Source organism: Brachyhypopomus gauderio, chromosome 11 (genome assembly GCF_052324685.1).
Source record: "Brachyhypopomus gauderio isolate BG-103 chromosome 11, BGAUD_0.2, whole genome shotgun sequence".
NCBI lineage: Eukaryota > Metazoa > Chordata > Actinopteri > Gymnotiformes > Hypopomidae > Brachyhypopomus > Brachyhypopomus gauderio.
In genome coordinates, this window is record NC_135221.1 from 6,431,784 (window position 1) to 6,449,975 (window position 18,192).

An 18,192-nucleotide genomic window follows, 5' to 3' on the forward strand; every position below is an offset into this window, starting at 1 on the left:
AAAATCATTAATTTGTTTGATAGATGTTTTCAGGTAAAATTCATAGAATCCAGATTGTGTTAAATATAATGTTATATATACACTACTCACAAAAAGGGACATTTGGCTTTTGGGTGAAATTTCAGGAACCTAAAACTAACCTTTACAGGTGAAATTAATGTGACCTCTAAACTTTTGAATGCACAGGTCCAACATTTCAGTACATTTTGTACAACTTGCTGTTCTCTTACAAGGAGCTTTAATGGCAACATTCACAACAGGTGTGGTCCTGGTTCAATTAGAACTGGTATTTAAACAGTCTTCCTCATGCTGTTCACATTTTGACATGAGACCAAGAAGACGACACGGCCCAGTGGAGCTGTATGCTGAACTCCACGCAGCTCCAGGCACCCAAAGGTCAAACCACTCAAACCCGTCTACACAGGGTTCCCACGGGTCCTTGAAAGTTTGGGGATCTGAAAAAATAAGTTCAAGGCCCTGGAAGGTTTTTGAAAACGGGCAACAAAAGACAGCCGTCCTCGAAAACCCTTGAATAATTTTTTTGTGGTTATAAATTTCACATGGATGAAGACCGCTGTCAATGTACAATTATTTTGCCACCACAAATGCGTTTAAAATTACGTTGATTCGGCGAGGCCTATCCTGACTTTTACTTGGCAAGAGAGTTCTTCTGTAGATGCTATTGGTGCAGTTCGATGGCACTTAATGTCATGCCTTTAAAATGCACACTTCAGGATGCATGGCTTGCCAAAGAAAGCAACGCTGAGTGGTTGTCAAAGACCCAAAAGACCAACATCCTGCTGGGTGCAGATCAATTTCCGCGCATGCGCGCAGCTGCACTGTCCAGCCACGCAGCGGGAGGTCTTCACAGAAACAGGTAGCAGGTCTTTACTTCACTACGTGAATACCGTGAATACCGAGGCGCTAACGTGATTGAATGAAGTATCGATTTTAGTACTGGTAGCTGCTTATGTTGTCTTAGAAATTATTAGCCTGCGATTTATCTTACCTAGGTGTTGTTAAGGGATGGGTCCATGGATGAACTTGACGGTACATTTCGTTGGGATGTTGTATAGTTGACGACAATCTAGCGCCTTGGGTCTTAGTCAAATTTTATATTAAATCTGGTTTGCAGGTTAATTTCTCATAACAGTGGATTATATTGACATATCTCCCATGGCCCACTGCAGTATTTGGCTTAGAATAAAATGGCTTGTTAATAATGGAGGTGTAGCTTATTATTACCGATAGTCTATAGCCCCCATGCTCAAACAGGCTATCTATTTCTGGCCCGCGAGCTGTTTTGAAAAGTGTTTTTTTTTTTTTTTGGAATCTTTTTTTTCCAATCGCACTATCCGTTCTTATTTTGTCTATAGCCTACACTTTAAAAATGTAGTTTTTATCAGCATCCTACAGTCACCATGACATTAGGCTTTATCCAGAAATTGCATGGTGTTGATATGTGTCTTAAAAGAATGAGACCTAGTTCATTTAGCCCTGATATCTGCATTCTGAAATAAGTCAATACGAGAATTTGAAAATGCAAAGATTGACAGCTGTAGGCTACTATAAACGTGTGCTTGGACAGTGCCCTTCAAGCTGGTATTTGAACTGCTTATTTTTATTTTATTTTTCAAATAAGTCTTTGTCTACATTGTGTTGGTTATTGTACAGCTCCTGCTATGGTCAGTTGTGATGCGGGTGACGTGCTCTACCATTTCCAACCATCAATGCCTCCACTATCGTAACCTCCTCCAGACAATCGGCCATCTCTGGAGTTTCCAGAGGACACGTTGAGAGCCGAGATGTTGTGGTGTCTGAAAATGAGTCTCACTACTCTACACTACTTCTAATGAGACAGGTATATATAAATATATATATTTCTGAATTTCTCAAGAAAATTCTTGTATTGTTTTTTCCTTGTGGTGGTCATAAGTCAAAAGTATTTAATTGCAGTCTCCTTCTATTTGTTCACTCATAGGTATCCTGTTTTTTGAAGTGGCCTCCACGTTCCCATAGAAAACCTATGCAATGTGCTGAGTCGCCAATGACCTGAGGGCCCTTCAAGAAGCTTTGAGATGTTATGCCTCGGCAGACAATAAGTCGATTTGTGAACAGCATGAGACGTCGTTGTCAAGCTGTAATTGATCCTCAAGGACACATGACAAGATATTGACATTTTTGATGAGGTAAACCCACCACTGTAGGCTTTTGTTTCAATTGTTTGAGATGAAGTTATATCAAAGTAGAGCATTTTAAGACATCACTGTAGTGTGAACCTTTTACATTTTCCATAAGTTTCCCCCAAAAGCTAAATATCCCAAACTTTTACCCAAGTTAATTGAATCAGAACAAGCCAATATAGTTTTAATCCTAACTTTTATAATGGGTATCCTAAACCTCTTGACCATTGACCAGTATTAATCCTAATATTTACTAATCTAAATTAACCTGCAAGTTAACCCTGCAGTGTAAAATGACTGAAGGTAATGTAAAATATACAGTATAAATGCTGGTCTGAAAGGTCAGAAACTGCCCTGGGTGGAACAGGATGGTCTGATAAGTTCATCAAGCAGGTATAATTGCCACATTCATTGGGGGATGCTGAAAAGATGGAATAATCAAAACAAAAGGATCTCTGCAGCAGCAGTGGTGGTCTATGTGAACATGTGCCTGCAGTAAGGTCATTGCTGATGTAATGTACATTTACGCCTACATTATCCCAACGGTTAAGTTTCGGAGTGTTGAAGCCTGTGTATCTGACAGCTTGTGCAGTTCTGTAACAGAGATGGACTAAAGTGAGAGGAAGCAGGGTAAATTTGAGTGAGGGCGTATGTTTTGCATACGAGCAAAGGAAGACCAATGAGGGTTTTGTGAATCATGTTCTCGCATTTAAAGGCTGTGCTCTTGACTTCTGTCAGTTTAACACCACCACAGGTCAGTGCTTGAGACAGGCAGGCACAACCGAATCCATTTATCTACATTTCTGCACTCAGCAGTGATGATTGACAAATTGCCCTGATTTGCATTAACTGAAGAAGAAAAATGAACAATGAAAAGTGAGCAAATGAAACAAAACAGGAATTTTAAACAGCAAACCATTGCGACTGCCAAGAAACAAGGCTAACCTTGCCATTCTCATGTGTTCATTACTGAATGCATTTATTTCATATTTAGCAATTATACTGTAATTTATTATAAGCTTATTCTTCATTTTGACAGGAAAAAACTTTCATTATGAACAACCCACTGCCCCCCAGTGGTCAGCCAATGAGGTGACAGAATATGACATTTAGTGCCTCATTTACATAATTTAGGGTCCAAGACTAGAGTAATTGTGAAACAGCTGTTTGTTCATTGATGACAGGGTCTCCAAACAAAACACACAGTTTAAACATTCATTTATTGATGCACTGATTTAGAAATACTTTAGTGCAAACAATATTCCAAATACCATAAATTATAAAATGTTACAGTATTTACAGAACTTTGGAATCTCTGGTAATAGATACTGATAACTGCATGTATATGTAATTTATGTCAAGCCCAGTAGCTTCTTCCAAAGATGTCTGAATGTTTAAATGATAACTGCATAGGTTTGTTGTGCTGAATGTAAAAACATATCTGATAATACTGTCATGGATAATGGTGTGGTGAACCACACTGCAATTAGACTGTAGTCAGTCGGTTCAGAAGTAATGCAAGGAATGTTTCAGTAATAAATGCAAATCATAAATAAAGATAACCGTGGTATGTGATCCTATCATGTAACTCATAGACAAATGACTGGATAAGTTTTCAATTAATCTCAATTATTATAGTGTAGGCAACCTTACACTGGCAGATCACCATGCCAGATACTGTAATCATTATCTTAAAAAAAAACTTACATCTATGTTTTAACCTCACTAATTATTATTGCAAATCCAAATATTTGTCACAAGAACACACCATGAATCAATCCAAAATAAATTTGTAAAATAATACTTGAAATTCAAAGTTCCATAAGCTCTTTGTCTACAGTAAAATTTTATTGCTATTCAAGACTGCTCTGTGTAATGCTGTCAGAACAAATTACAGTACAATATGAAAGATCTCTGCAGAGACAATCCACTTCAGTCTGAATTCAAATAGTTCTGTCCTCTCTCCCTTTACAGTGGTGTGTGCCATGAAGCCACAACACATAGCTGGCCTAAGAACACAAGTTTACACAGTTACCAATTTATGAATATAAATTATTACTGACCAAAACCAGCTCACTTATAACAGTGCTTATATGAATATAACGTTGCCATGTTGAATTTGGCACATTTCCCAATAATGTTGGTGTTTGTTGGCATTCTCCAGATGCTGTATTTTAAACATTATGGCACACAAGCAGCAAATATAAACTGTTCTTCTTAGTGTATGTTTCTTTGCAGTGTCATTTTTACAGTACTTCTTATCCATAACCCTGTATATCAGAGTCACAGTCACACACAGGAAGGAAGAGAGTAACACCCCCTGTGAGAGCATTATGGGAGTAATGCTAGCGTCTCTCAGCTGTGCTCCGCCTGGCTCCTGTTGCAGGTTGAGATGCAGTGTTGAGTAGTGCAAGCTTGGCCTGGACGCAGAGCGGCCGTGCAGGACCACCGTAGCTACGGCCCGGTCCGCTCTGCTGTAGACTCTACCTGGGCTGTGCCGTAGACCCTATAGCAGCTACACGTGGACCCCGCCGTAGCTACACCCAATGACGAGCTACACCCCGTCTCCGGCTCCGCCCCCGGGCCCCCAGCCTGGCGCGGCACTCTGGTGGTGGGTCTACGCGATGGTGTGCGTGGAGCGGCTTTTCAGGGTTCCCCCGGGTCCGCTCCGGTTCTGCACGCCCACTCCTGCGCAGCAGTGTTAAATGATGGTATGTCTCTCACTGTCCTTCCCTGCGTGTGGAGGTGGGGTCCTGCTCCCCGGGGCCCTTAGTCATAACGGCTTGTCAATAACCGAAACCCCTGAAACAGAAGCAAAAACAGACACGCCCAACCGTCAGTCATGGGCCCGCTGTCTAAGCGTATAATGAGGTGATGTTAGGGTGTGACACGTGATGGAGGCAGGTCTGTGACGAAGGCAGGTCTGTGATGGAGGCTCACCTGCGTAGCTACGTCCATTGCTCATATTGGTGGGGAGGAGGCTCCATTTATCTGTTGCAGGGTTATAGTACTCCACGGAGGACAGGTTACACGAGCCGTCATCTCCACCAATCACATACAGCAGGCCGTTTATGGCACACACACCTGCAGACAAACAGTCATATCAGACAACAAACAAACACACACACACACCTGCAAACCACCCACTTATTGATCTCGGTCTAACTCTGCATACAATACAATGTACAGAACAGCATTTGAGTAATGACTGACTTCATAAGGCTTTCTCGCCCGCGGCCGCTAGCTCCCCCACCGCGCTGGCCGGGCCGGCTCACCTGCGTTCCTCCGGCACATGTTCATGTCACACGCCTGCTTCCAGGCGTTAGCGGCCGGGTCGTACACCTCCACGCTCTTCCTCACCAGAGGGCCGTCGTGTCCTCCGGCTGCATACAGCTGTCCATTTAGCACTCCGACTCCTGCGTGCACGCGCGCACACACACATGAGGACCAGCAGATGGCAGCACTGAGCACACGTTCAGGGAAACACGTTTGACACGGATCGCTCCAGTTGGGTGGGTGGTGCGGACACACCTGCTCCGCTGCGTCTGGTGCTCATGTCGGCCACGTAGCCCCATTTGTTGCTGACGGGGTTATACTCCTCCACGGTGCTGAGACACTGGCGAGATGCCCCGTCATATCCCCCTACTGCGTACAGCTTCCCTACAAACACACACACACACATTGGAACCGTTCCTCACACACTCGTACGCGCACGTCACAGAGCATATAATGTTCACACGTGTCGGATACCGGCTGGCACATTCGGGCGCTGGTGTCATAGTTTCTCACATGCGACACAATCAACAGAGCTGGAAAGGTTACAGTGAAAGAGCTACAATGTTGACGAAGTTCCAGAGTACTTGCGTATGAAAGTGCCAAGAGTCTGAGCAGAAGGAGAGCAGTCTCACAGCGTGCGGTGGACAGGTGAGCACCAAACGCTTACCGTCTACCACCCCCACCCCCACACTGCTTCTTCTGGTGTTCATGGGAGCCACAAACATCCATTCATTAGTCTTGGGGTTATACGCCTCCACTGAAGACAAGCCTGGAGTCCAGAGAGAGAAAGAGAGAGAGTTTGTGTCCACATTTATACAAACAAATCATAAAAATCTTAGATTCACATATCGTAGGTTTATGATTTCTCTAGACAAAGTGTTTCAGCAGAGCTCTGTCTCAACAGGGCGGGCGTTTGTACGTTGTTTAGTCACGACCACAGTCAGGACCGCAGGTAGTGACTTGCAATTTTGTTTCAAACAACTCAGACCTGCCAACACGTGCATCTCTGAACGTACAGCATCATTCGCAAGCTGCAAAAACTAAACCTTCAGAAAACTTCAGAAAATGCTGCAACTAATGTTAGAAATGGCACCTTTGGTGGTGGGCGGAGCAGCCCAACGAGGGGGCGGGGTCAGAACGGCGGTACCTGTGCTGCCGTCGAATCCGCCCACAGCGTAGAGCAGGTCGGCCAGCACGGCGGCGCCCAGCGTGCTGCGTCTCTCTTGCATGCTGGGAATGACACTCCACTGGTCCCTGACACAGTCATACACGTCCACAGTCCTCACACGCAGGGAACCATTAAAACCTCCCACGGCATACACCTTACCGGCCATGAACACCACACCTGACACACACACACACACGCGGACGGACACACACACACGGACATGAGGTTAGCCCAAGAATAAGCCAGAGTGAACACAGGGAGTGAAGTCAGGAGCGTGAAGGGGAGGTTCACCTGCCCGGCAGCGTCTCGAGGGCAGGTTGGCCACCTGGTACCAGCGATCCTCCTGGAAGTCATAGCACTCCACGCTGCGGATGGCCTTGGGAGCCTGGCCACCCACCACCACCATCACCTGGCAAGAGCAACAAGGACAATGGGGGAAGGCTTAACACACACACACTCACACACTCACACACACACACTCAAAACACGGTGTGTATCCTTAGAGAGCACAGCTGGATAACTCCGCGTGTTCTCCCCACCTTAGGCAGGCTGACCGGTGTGCGGGGCCTCGTCCTGTCCGTCTTCATCAGGTGCCGCTGGTCTGCAGGTAACAGGTGGTACTTCATGGCTTCAATGAGAAAGTCCTTACACGTGTTGTTGTTTTTGATTAAGGCCTCCTCCTCCACGATCTGCTCACACACACACACATCATACGGCAAATCGTTGGCTAAAAATGACACGTGCGCCCAAGCCCACACGTGTGAACAGACGGGGCGGCGGCCCACCTGAACCAGGTAGTCTCTGGACAGGAGTGGCAGCCTCACGTGCTCCATCAGCTTTGGCATGTGCTCCAAACGCGCCGTCTCGTCGTGCTTTATCCACGCCACCATGGCCTCGAAAACCTGCAGGGGGAGGGGGTGGGGGTGAGGGCGAGAGCTGTAGGCCGTCCTCACACCGGCGTGGTGGGGAGCCCCGGCAGCTGATATGCCAGGACACAGCCGTCACGCCTGTTCTGTTGCCAGGTGACAGCCGGCAGCAGCCGGGTATGTGGAAGCAAGATGAAGGGCGGGTAACAGGCCACACGGGTAACAGGCCACGCAGGGCAACGTACGGCTTGTGCGACTGTGTGTCCAGGCAGTGCGACGCCCCGAGAGGCAGGCTGTTTATGACAGAGCCCGTCACAGGCTGACTACTAAACAAGGCAAATAACGCAGCACTGATCAGCTGAGTTATGGCATTTCAGTGCGCCGGTGATGTCAAATAGGACAAGGAAAGGCATAATTAGCGGATAACACGATGAACGTGCACTAACGATACTGCAGAAAGCAACAGAAGGCGGCGGTGTCTGGCCTGCCCTGAACAAACGAGTCAAGGTTACCTGCTCCTCCGTGGACACAGTCAGTTTGTCACTGGAGATGAGACTGCACACCTGCTGCAAGGAAAGACCGAGGAACTCCTCCCCCAGCATGACCTCTGAGAAATGCTGCTCTGTTCAGCACAACACACACACACACACAAATATAACTCCACTGTCCTCCAGATCTGGTCCATCAAGCCGGGAGGGGCAGGGTTGTGGCCGGTGGGCTGACCTGCGTACGCGTTGGCCTGGTTCAGCAGGTCGGTGCACGTGTGCAGGTCGGCGAAGGCGCGGATGCCCAGACAGTTGGTGGGGTGGAGCTGCGTGTGCAGGAACTGGCAGCACGTTCGTCTCACGTCCATCAGCTGCAGCAAGCCAGCGGCCGGCAGGAGCACCTGGGCACAAGAGTGACACGATGTGGCGACTCGGTGCCTGAGGGACACAATTTCTGGATTCTCAGAGATAATACGATAACCCAGTTAATAAACACAGCGCACTCATTAATGAAAGTTCACAAGAGCCATGGAGGTTCAACAAGGAGAAAGTCAGTCCACTCCGTTTCTTTCTATTTACCTTAGTGACAATGAAAGGTTCCCACTTCTATCACTTCACACATGGGAAGGTGGGGTGATGTCATTATTACCAGCGGTTCTCTGTCAGTTTCGTCCTGTCTGAATGCGTCATGTCAGTCATTTTTACCAACTGCACGCTTTCCTGTCAGTAAATATTCTGGCGCCTTTTACATTATGGTCAATGAGGCATAAAAATAATCTCAGTTCATGTTAATCCCGTACGAACCAATATGTGTAAAAGTGATTTTTTTGCACTTTTCTCAAGTATGGAAGCGCCGGGCATGCGATGAACAACACTCAAAACCAAAAGTTGAGCCAGGTGCTTCTGGTGACTTTAGTTAAATCATTATTGCAGCGCATCTTACATCCATGCTATGAACACGTAAATATTTCAAATTCATCTTTCAACTAAAATGTTATTATTACTATAAGTTATTATATTGGTATAAGATTAGTACATTGAGTAGTCACTCCCACCTTAGTCATTTATGCCGAGGTTTCTTATCCTGTGCGAATCGGTCATACATTTTACCGACGTCCTGTAATAAAACAACCCTGCTCCACTTCTCCAAGTAAAAGGACTCCCGTACGTATAAGGCTGGTGACTGGCATTCTGAGAAAGAGGCTTCACTCTTTACTCTCCCAGCTGCGTTATGTTGGCTACTGTCTTCCTTGTTTTATAGTCCTATGTGAAGTAAAGCGTTGAAGAGTCAAAAAGAGAAGCTATGAACATTCTATGTCTGCAGGATTATACCTGCACCACTGAATTACACCTGCACCACAGGATTACACCTGCACCACTGCACCACAGGATTACACCTGCACCACTGGATTACACCTGCACCACTGAATTACACCTGCACCACAGGATTACACCCACACCACTGCACCACAGGATTACACCCACACCACTGCACCACAGGATTACACCCGCACCACTGCACCACAGGATTACACCCGCACCACTGGATTGCACTCGCACCACTGCACCACAGGATTACACCTGCACCACAGCATTACACCTGCACCACTGGATTACACCTGCACCACTGGATTACACCCGCACCACTGCACCACAGGATTACACCTGCACCACTGGATTGCACTCGCACCACTGCACCACAGGATTACACCAGCACCACTGCACCACAGGATTACACCTGCACCACTGCACAGTAACACACATTTCATACTGCTGCAAATATAAATATACTAACAGCCACTCTACAGCTGTTATGTCTACAGCCCAACAACCCTCCTACACAAAAACACTCCATAAATAATGCCTGTAAATTATAGACATAATATCAAACTGCATGTTGCTTATATACTGCAATTCTGATCAGCTATGCAATTACAACTCTCTGGTGAATGACACTTAATGTGATATAATTAACATTGGCCTTTACTGTTCTGACCAACATTATTTAGATTTTTTTCAATCATGTGAGTGCCATGATTACTTGAAGTGCACATAGGAGACCTGGTTGTAAAGTCTGTCAGGAGGCTCTCAGAACAGAATGTGCTTTGTGATTTGTCTGCATACTGCAGCCTTCAGCAATATCAGTATTGCAAAAGATGATACCAGAGTAACAATTAACAAATAACATACGGTGACCTCCTCCAAGACATTCTGATAAGTCCCTCCCACTCAAACCACCTGTGAACAAAGACAATGGTGGTAAACACGGGCAGCCCTTTCCTCTGCTAATAATGAGAGGAAACACTGTGGTGTGGACTCCTCTAGCCAGAAACAGGACGAAGGGACAGGCACATTCCACACGGGTTATGGGAACATGGCTGGCTGCACAAGGCACAGTCAAAGGTCATGAGCACCGAGACACGTTTTCTGTGCACACAAGCTGTTTTTCAAAAGTATCTAAAAGCAGTCGACCAAACACAGTTTGTGCTTCACCATACAAGGGCAGCCATCTGAACACTGCCGAGTCTACCAAACTGGCAGAGAGCAGTCACTCGCCGGCCGAGCGTCTTCGAGTTTCAAGCCGAGCAAAGTTTTGAGGTCTTTTTTGGTATTACAATAACAGGATAAAACAAAACCTTGTAAAAATGTACAGGGACAGCATTTAAACGAGAAATTACAAATCAGTGCAATCAAATCATGAATCTATTTTGTAGAAGATGCTTATCATTCAACAATGTCAAACATGGCAAACCACTTCAAATGTATAAAGTTTCATAGTTAGACTGTCAATTGTAGTGGGCAATGTAATAAATGTCTTTTTTAAATTATTAATTTTAGCCAATGATCCAAATCCCAATCTCACATCACATGCAGGCTTTTATTGATTTTTTAATTCTCAAAAATGTGTTTCAATGACTATTGCATTTATAATGCTTCTTAGTATAAATTCCCAATCTCCTTCTTGCCATGTAGTCCATATGAAATAAGAACAGTAAAATCTTCACACTGCACAGCCAAATCCAATTTGAATGACCACATTTGAGCACAGCACTACAACATACCTGCACATTGTCCTCAGTTACTTCAATCTCTGCTGTATAAATGTAGTCCACCAGTTTTCTGAGAGTCTGCCCATCCACTTCCTTTATCTCAACACACGGAGCTTTACTCTCACTCATTTCTCCTGCACACAGCAAACCAACACAGAAGCTGCAGAGAGAAATTTGGTAGCCAGCACACATTTCATCATGCTAAACATGCTCTTCGTATACGTACTTGAAAACACAGTGCAGAAGAATCCAGACATGATCGTAATGAGAAGATATTTGTATTGGGCTCAAAGAGCAAGAATGTTAATCAGTCCATCAAAGCAGTGACATTCACTGCTGGTAACCAAGTATTAACCATCAAAGCCTTATCTACAGTGAACTAAAATATTCAATATAGCCACCGAAGCAGGCTGGTCTACCAGCAGTGAACATTACTGGCTAGATGTAGTAACCAATATTACTGCTATTATTACCAAGACAAATGTCTTCTGTGTTAAGTGAGGTCACAGGTTTTTGCCCACACATTTCTGACACGTGTGTATGGTATTTTTCCTTTGCATGGAGTATGTGGTGTAAGACACGTCTCACACTGAGCCCGGTACCTGTGAACATTGCGCAGAAGTAGGGACTGCATGAAGCCAGCACCACTTTATGGGCAGGAACTTCCACTTCTCCAGCTACTAACAGCACGTCACACAAAATCTTCCTGCTGTGAAAGAATGCAATTTAGAAGTGTAAGCATTTCTTTGTTGTTACTCAGACATAAACTGGTCTCTCACAGGTTCCCAAGGTAACTCATCTGGATTCAAGATAAACACTACACTAACTTAACATAAAAATATGCGAGCAATATTTATAGAAATGCCGTGCTTTAACCTTCTCAGGTCGTTCATCAGGCTGAAGGCTTTCCACATGTGTGTGTGACTGAACGTGTGCATCCCTGGGTCTTTACTGTCCGCCTCCAGATCTAGCACTGATGGGGTTGTAGCACGACTCCTGCAAAGGTCATGAACTGCAGTGTGAATATCCTCTTAACACACACAGCAAGCACAGATACACTCAAACCTTTTTTCATGCACACAAAGTGAACAAACTAATCACACGAGGAAAACTGCATTTTTTAAAACATATTAGTTTATATCTGTACAAGCTGGCTGCCAAGTTTTGGTCAAGCATCCCAAGACATGCAGGTGATTTGAACTACTGTCAACCTACTGACGGACCATTTGTTATATTCAAATATTTACAAACTATCTGGCCATAATAGTGCAGGCGTCTACAAATGCTGAAGTGGACCCGTCTTCAGGCAGAACCGTGTTGGGCAGAAGGTCATTTGTGGTGTTCTCCTGCTCTGCTGGCCTGGTGTGCTGCGGTGTTGGACGGCTAGCGTGAGCAGCCACCCAGCGAACCTCCACCTACGCCACCCAGCCAGCCAGCACCGTGTCACACGCAGCTTCCCATTATGTCGTTGGCCGAGTGGACCGGCTCGTGTACATATTCAGCCCTTTATAAACGGTCAGGGAGGCGGAGAGACGGTCCCGCACCGCCGTAGTACCCGCACTTACCCGACCACCTCCATGGTTCCTGTCCAGCTCGCGGTGTAGCCCAGCGGCTAACGTCGGCTCGTTCTCTCCTCCGCTAACTAGTTAGCTAGCCGCGTTCGTCCCGTCGCGCCTCATTACGACTCGTCTACCCTCCCGTAGTGAACGCTTCGTTTGTTTTTTGTTTGTTTTCTTCAGGTGAGCTGTGGTCTGTTGTATTTTATATTTCAAGATGCCCCGGCCAGTTTGTTTACATGCTAATTGTCAGGGGCAGTTTCCAGCTCAGCCTGCTCGCGCACCCCTCGCGCCACACCGTCCAATCAGCACGCTCCCATCAGTGGCCGTCTACGTTGCCAAGTAACACACCAACCATCTCCCGGGAAATTATTTTTAAAACTGTGAGCGTAGGATGTGATAGAAACCCTCTTGTATATACACACACACACACACACACACACACTCTGAATGTTGGTGCAGATAAAATTTTACAAGTTCCTTTTTGCAAGGTATTGGTGACTTAAAACTTCGTTCTAGAAATTGGTCACATATGTAAAATATATTTTTCAATGGTATGAACCAATATGCAAGACAAATATCAAATTAGGCCATTTCATAGTTCCTACATAGTTTCATAGTAATGTTCCTACAGCTGATGCATGGTATCAAACATGGCAAATACTTATATTTTCAAGTGACTGTCTTTGTGCCTATATAATTAAAAATCAAATTTATCATAGGGGAAAAAAACCAGATTCAAATAGATGTATTCATATATTTATTAACCAAAATTGAATAAAGCACAACTTTAAAATTCACATTTACAACATTTAGAACATACCCTTATCCAAAGCAACTTGTATATTTATCACCGACAGTGGTGTGAACACCCTGAGAATTTCCCTTCACTATGGCATTTAATCCAATTTCACTTTAGAACTCAGAGGAGGGGATCTGGCTCGGCCCGATCCACAGCTTGCAGCATGCTTCATCTTCATGACTGCTACTTACAGAGACCAACGGCACATCAGAATCCACGCAGTCTGCCACAGAAAAGGGGGGGGGGGGGGGGGGGGGGTCGACATGACACTTGCATTACCATTGCATATACGTATATCCACGCACACACAAATATGTGTTTTAAATAACTTACCCTTGCTGAATGACAGTATTCTGTGAGGAGATGAGCAACTGCCTTCCAAAGGCTGCCAATGCTAAATTTCAAAAAGAGGACGGGTGTTAACGCACCAAGTAACTTTTAAGGCCCATCAAACTGAGTCTAACGTTATAACCCCAATCAACTGTTAAGATTAGACTAATGGAGAGCTTGTTTGACATAACTTACTACCTGCCAATTTAAGAATTCCCATCATTTTGTTTTAAAGGGGTCCGTCTCCCCACCGCAGTGACATAAATTGGACATTAATATACAGGTGCATCTAAAATTAGAATATCAGGATATACAGTAAATGCACTCAGTCAGGGCTACTTTTGCACGAATTACTGCATCAGTGCAGCGTAGCATGGAGGCGATCAGCCTGTGGCACTGCTGAGGTCTTATGGAAGCCCAGGTTGCTTTGATAGCAGCCTTCAGCTCGTCTGCATCATTGGGTCTGGTTGCTCATCTTGACAATACCCCATAGATTCTCTATGGGATTTAGGCCAGGCAAGTTTGCTGGCCAATCAAGCACAGTGTTACTATGGTTATTAAACCAGGTGTTGGTACTTTTGGTAGTGTGGACAGGGGCCAAGAAAATGAAATGTCCATCTCCAAGAAGCTGGTTGACATAGGGAAGAATGAAGTGCTGTAAAATGCCCTGCTAGATGGCTGCGCTGACTTTGGTCTTGATACAAGTGTTTCCAGATGAAAGTTAATTTTGTGTTTCATTTGGAAATCAAGGTCTCTGAGTCTGAAGGAAGAGTGGAGAGGCATACAAGCCAAGCTGCTTGGTGTCTAGTGTGAATTTTACACCATCAGTAGGACATTGCTGAATTAAAAATCCCCCCCGTTGGTCTTGTAATGACATTTTCTGAGATAACAATTTTGGGTATTCATTGGCTGTAACCCATAATCATCAATATAAATAGAAATAAACACTTGAAATAGATCACTCGGTCATGAATATATACGTCTCACTTTTTGTACCGAATTACTGAAACCGATATCCTAATTTATTGAGATGCACCTGTACATCATATGCTCACCTCATTCGCTGACTAAGCCATCCTTCAGGTCAGTCAACCCAGCTTCAGTTCCTGCAGTTTTTTCAACCAGCTGGACTCAAAACTGAGAAACTACCTAAATCCATCAGTTTTGCCATTTCTGCAGGTAAAGGGAGAAAGAGGTCATTATTAAGTGATGAACTCATCAGCAATTTCCTAAGTAAAAGACCTACTGCCAAACCCAGTCACTGATCAACACTCTCACCATCACTGCTTCAAGGCAAATGTAACTGTCCAAGTTATGGAAGGGAAGAACACAAGCTGTACTTTCTTGTTTGACAATTGCACATTCACACTTCACCAGGCCAGGCCGATAAAATCTAGCTACTTAAAACTATGACAGAGGCTTACAGTTTAATGCACAGAACATCAATATCCAAGTCCTTTCAATGTGCATTTAAATGTATTGGGACAAAACACAAGCAAAAACACCGAGATGATGAGGGAGGGGGGTATTGATAAGATGTAAGATAAATAACTGAAACCACAAACCTTGCTTAAAAATGCTGATCTCCTTGTATTTGGTGTCAATTATATCTGGAGCTAATGCATCAAGTAAACAGGAACTCTAAGCCCCACACTCCGGTATGACCTTAAACTGAAAATTACCTAAAATATTGGATTAAGACATAACTAGAGACGAGTATCACCACAGCTTCACACACATTGAACCAAACAATATTCTAAATACCACTTGTCATTCACATGATCACCTGATATTAACGTATAAGTATTAAATTAAATGTTGGAAGTCATGTTGCATGCACGCTTTACTCGTTCATCTAGCAAATACCTGATAGTATGAAGTTCAGTGGCTCCAGGTGGATCCATATAGTGTTTAAGACACACTTAATGCAATATCTTGTGTATAAAGTATTTCTACAAACCTGAAACCTGGTGCGCATATCCTATGGACTTTCAGCTGGGTTTCTACAGCACTGGCGTACCCCTGGAGAATCCAATGACGTAGTAGTGGACACAGCTAAGGTATAGATCCATCTTATCTGATCACTAAAAGTACTGGAACAAAGCTCTAGACATATTTTTACAGTAAAGACAACATCCTTATTTAATGGTTGGGGAAATATTAAATCCCCCCTTAATCTAGAGATGATCAGAGTACAAAGGAAAATTGAGACCGGCCAGTTGGGCAGCATGTAAATTCAATGACTTTGGGGTTACTCAGGCAGCTAACCTAATTGGTTTATTCTACTACAAGCCGTCCAAAAAGGTTCACCTTGTGAAAAACATAATGTCTAATAGGGTAAGAACTTTTATTAATAGAAATACATACAGTTTACTTGTAACTGAAAAACAATATTTAATAGGTCAATACCTTATCAGTAATACAATGAGACAATGCATTTAAAGGAATTTACGTCCTCTTCTGGATTATTTAAACTGAAGTATGAAAAAAACTGGAAAAGCCTAGATCAGTCCTATAATCAGGCTTTTCGATGAAAACAAGTTTACTATAACATCTTTAACAATATGTTCATAATATCGAGTCAACTATTTAACATTATATTAATTGGAAGTTACACGTCAGTCACTACAACGGATTACAAAGTAGCTGATGAACCGCAAAACGAAACGCATCCGATCCGTCTACATGCTGCGCCGTTTCTGAGACCGAGTTCAACTTTATCCATTTTAGGGCGAGGAGACACATGGATCCCGTTCAACTCTAGTAACCAAGGGGCCTGGGTACAGCTGAACTAAGCACTAAAATTAAATTCACGGGAATTGACGGGGGGGGGGGGGGGGGCTAGCTACCTCTGTTCAAAACAATGTCCCAGATTTAACACTTCATAACCTTAAATAAAAAAGAGAGAGGAAAAAAAAGACAGGATACAATACATATGCTAAAGAGAACACACATGCCTACACTAACAAGCAAGTGTACTAAACTTAATTCAAACAGACACACAAGCTTGGTAAAAACAGTTTTTTTCGACAGGTAACCTGCCCTTGCCACACTTGGGGAAGTCAGGTAAAGAAAGATCCAGAGTAGTCGTCCTATGACTTGCCGAAATTCCCACTAGTATCTTGACTGAAAATACGAATTGATTCGTTATATAGCTGCTGTAAGAACTTGATCGCTGGGTTTAACTGTAGTTACGAGTCGTGTGGGCTCTCCCTACCTATAGTCTGCTAGGCTGGATTAGTTGAAGACTCCTGTATGAATGATGAATGAATCGAAGTTCATTCGAGTCCTGGGGAAGGAGCAGCTCTTAATTTCGGACCTAAAAAATCAACACCCTTAATACGAGCCTCCGTAACCACCCCTGCCGTAACCACCACCGCCTCGGGAGTAAGGAGCGTTGCTTCTGCCCGAGTAATTACCTTTCATTGGCCCATAGCCAGAGGACTGCTGGCCATAGCCGCTCCCAAAGTCATTGTAGCCGTTACCGCCGCCGTAGCCTCCCATTTGGTCCCCGTAGCCTCCCCCATACCCGCCACCGTAGCCACCGCCGTAGCCTCCGCCGTAACCGCCGTCGTTGCCTCCGTAGCCGCCGCCGTAGTTTCCGTAACCGCCGCCTCTCCCGCCGCCGTAGCCGTTCTGGGGCCTCCCCATGCCGCGTCCTCCTCTTCCTCCCCGGCCACCGCGACCACCGGCGGTCTGCATCTCTTGTTTAGTGAGGGCCTTCTTCACCTCGACTTTGTGTCCGTTAATGGTGTGGAACTTGAGCACCACCGCCTTGTCCGCGGAGTCGTTGTCCTCGAAGTACACGAAGCCGAAGCCGCGCTTCTTGCCGGTCTCTTTGTCCGTGATCACCTCGGCCTTCTCCACGGCGCCGAACTGCGAGAAGCACTCGACGAGGTGGTTGTCCTCGATGTCGTCTTTGAGGCCGCCGACGAATATCTTCTTCACTTTGGCGAGGGCCTCGGGTTTGCCCGCGTCCTCCCGCGCCACCGCCCGCTTGAGCTCGACGTTGTTGCCGTCCAGGACGTGCGGCCTGCTCGCCATGGCCGCGTCCGCCTCCTCGGGCGTCGAGTAGGTCACGAAGCCGAAGCAGCGAGAGCGCTTCAGCTGCTGGTTCTGCACCACGACGCAGTCGGTAAGGTGCCCGTACTGCTCGAAATGCTTGCGTAGCCCCTCGTCGGTCGTCTGGACGTTAAGCCCGCCAACAAAAAGCTTGCAAAGCTGGTTTTCCATTTTTTTTTTCGGTTAGTTTTAGCTAAATTTTTTGTTTGGTGGATTTCGAGCGCCCTGTGAACAGTATCTAAAATGGCGGCTTGTAATAAATGGCGGCGGCCGGTCGTCAGGCGGGGTGAGTGGCGATGACGTCACGTTAGCCCCGCCCTCACTCGACGGTTGTCTTTGAGCCTCGCGCAACTCTGTAACGGCTTCCCTCGGACATTTGAATCTTTGCTAATGTGTAACCCATAACTGGCTTAG

At 45.2% G+C, this 18,192-nt stretch overlaps 2 protein-coding genes and 1 long non-coding RNA gene across 4 annotated transcripts; 1 reads left to right on the plus strand and 2 right to left on the minus strand.

Annotated features, from left to right (window-relative positions):
• Positions 1 to 347: 347 nt before the first annotated feature.
• LOC143526739 (uncharacterized) lies at positions 348 to 3,391 on the plus strand. The gene is made up of 3 exons (XR_013133943.1): positions 348 to 877; positions 1,675 to 1,861; positions 1,982 to 3,391. It is a non-coding gene; the product is annotated as an uncharacterized LOC143526739 (long non-coding RNA).
• On the minus strand, positions 3,385 to 12,893 carry klhl3 (kelch-like family member 3). The gene is made up of 15 exons (XM_077021329.1): positions 12,594 to 12,893; positions 11,905 to 12,024; positions 11,631 to 11,737; positions 11,041 to 11,162; positions 8,217 to 8,379; positions 8,006 to 8,115; positions 7,413 to 7,529; positions 7,167 to 7,316; positions 6,919 to 7,036; positions 6,607 to 6,804; positions 6,127 to 6,228; positions 5,715 to 5,843; positions 5,459 to 5,599; positions 5,124 to 5,267; positions 3,385 to 4,985 (listed from the first exon to the last, which is right to left on the minus strand). Exons 1-15 carry the CDS (start codon positions 12,605 to 12,607, stop codon positions 4,957 to 4,959), a joined length of 1,764 nt encoding a protein of 587 aa, XP_076877444.1. The 5' UTR covers positions 12,608 to 12,893; the 3' UTR covers positions 3,385 to 4,956.
• A 434-nt stretch (positions 12,894 to 13,327) lies between these two features.
• Positions 13,328 to 18,050, minus strand: hnrnpa0a (heterogeneous nuclear ribonucleoprotein A0a). 2 transcript variants are annotated; one of them, XM_077021335.1, is made up of 4 exons: positions 17,136 to 18,050; positions 14,772 to 14,889; positions 13,720 to 13,780; positions 13,328 to 13,609 (listed from the first exon to the last, which is right to left on the minus strand). In XM_077021335.1, the coding sequence occupies exons 1-2, from the start codon at positions 17,947 to 17,949 to the stop codon at positions 14,834 to 14,836; spliced, it is 870 nt and encodes a 289-aa protein (XP_076877450.1). In that variant the 5' UTR covers positions 17,950 to 18,050; the 3' UTR covers positions 13,328 to 13,609; positions 13,720 to 13,780; positions 14,772 to 14,833. The 2 variants fall into 2 exon arrangements, with proteins under 2 accessions (XP_076877450.1, XP_076877448.1); XM_077021333.1 differs by having other exon boundaries at positions 14,772 to 18,048.
• Between the last annotated feature and the right edge of the window lie 142 nt (positions 18,051 to 18,192).

What these genes read in the sequence shown, in the direction of transcription:
- klhl3 (XM_077021329.1), bottom strand. An exon ending in CACCGGTCAGCCTGCCTAAG is followed by an intron (nt 7,037 to 7,166) that starts GTGGGGAGAACA and finishes TGCTCTTGCCAG; the next exon opens with GTGATGGTGGTGGTGGGTGG. An exon ending in CAATGGACGTAGCTACGCAG is followed by an intron (nt 4,986 to 5,123) that starts GTGAGCCTCCAT and finishes CTTCTGTTTCAG; the next exon opens with GGGTTTCGGTTATTGACAAG.
- hnrnpa0a (XM_077021333.1), bottom strand. Translation starts at nt 17,949, where the DNA reads ATGGAAAACCAGCTTTGCAAGCTTTTTGTTGGCGGGCTTAACGTCCAG.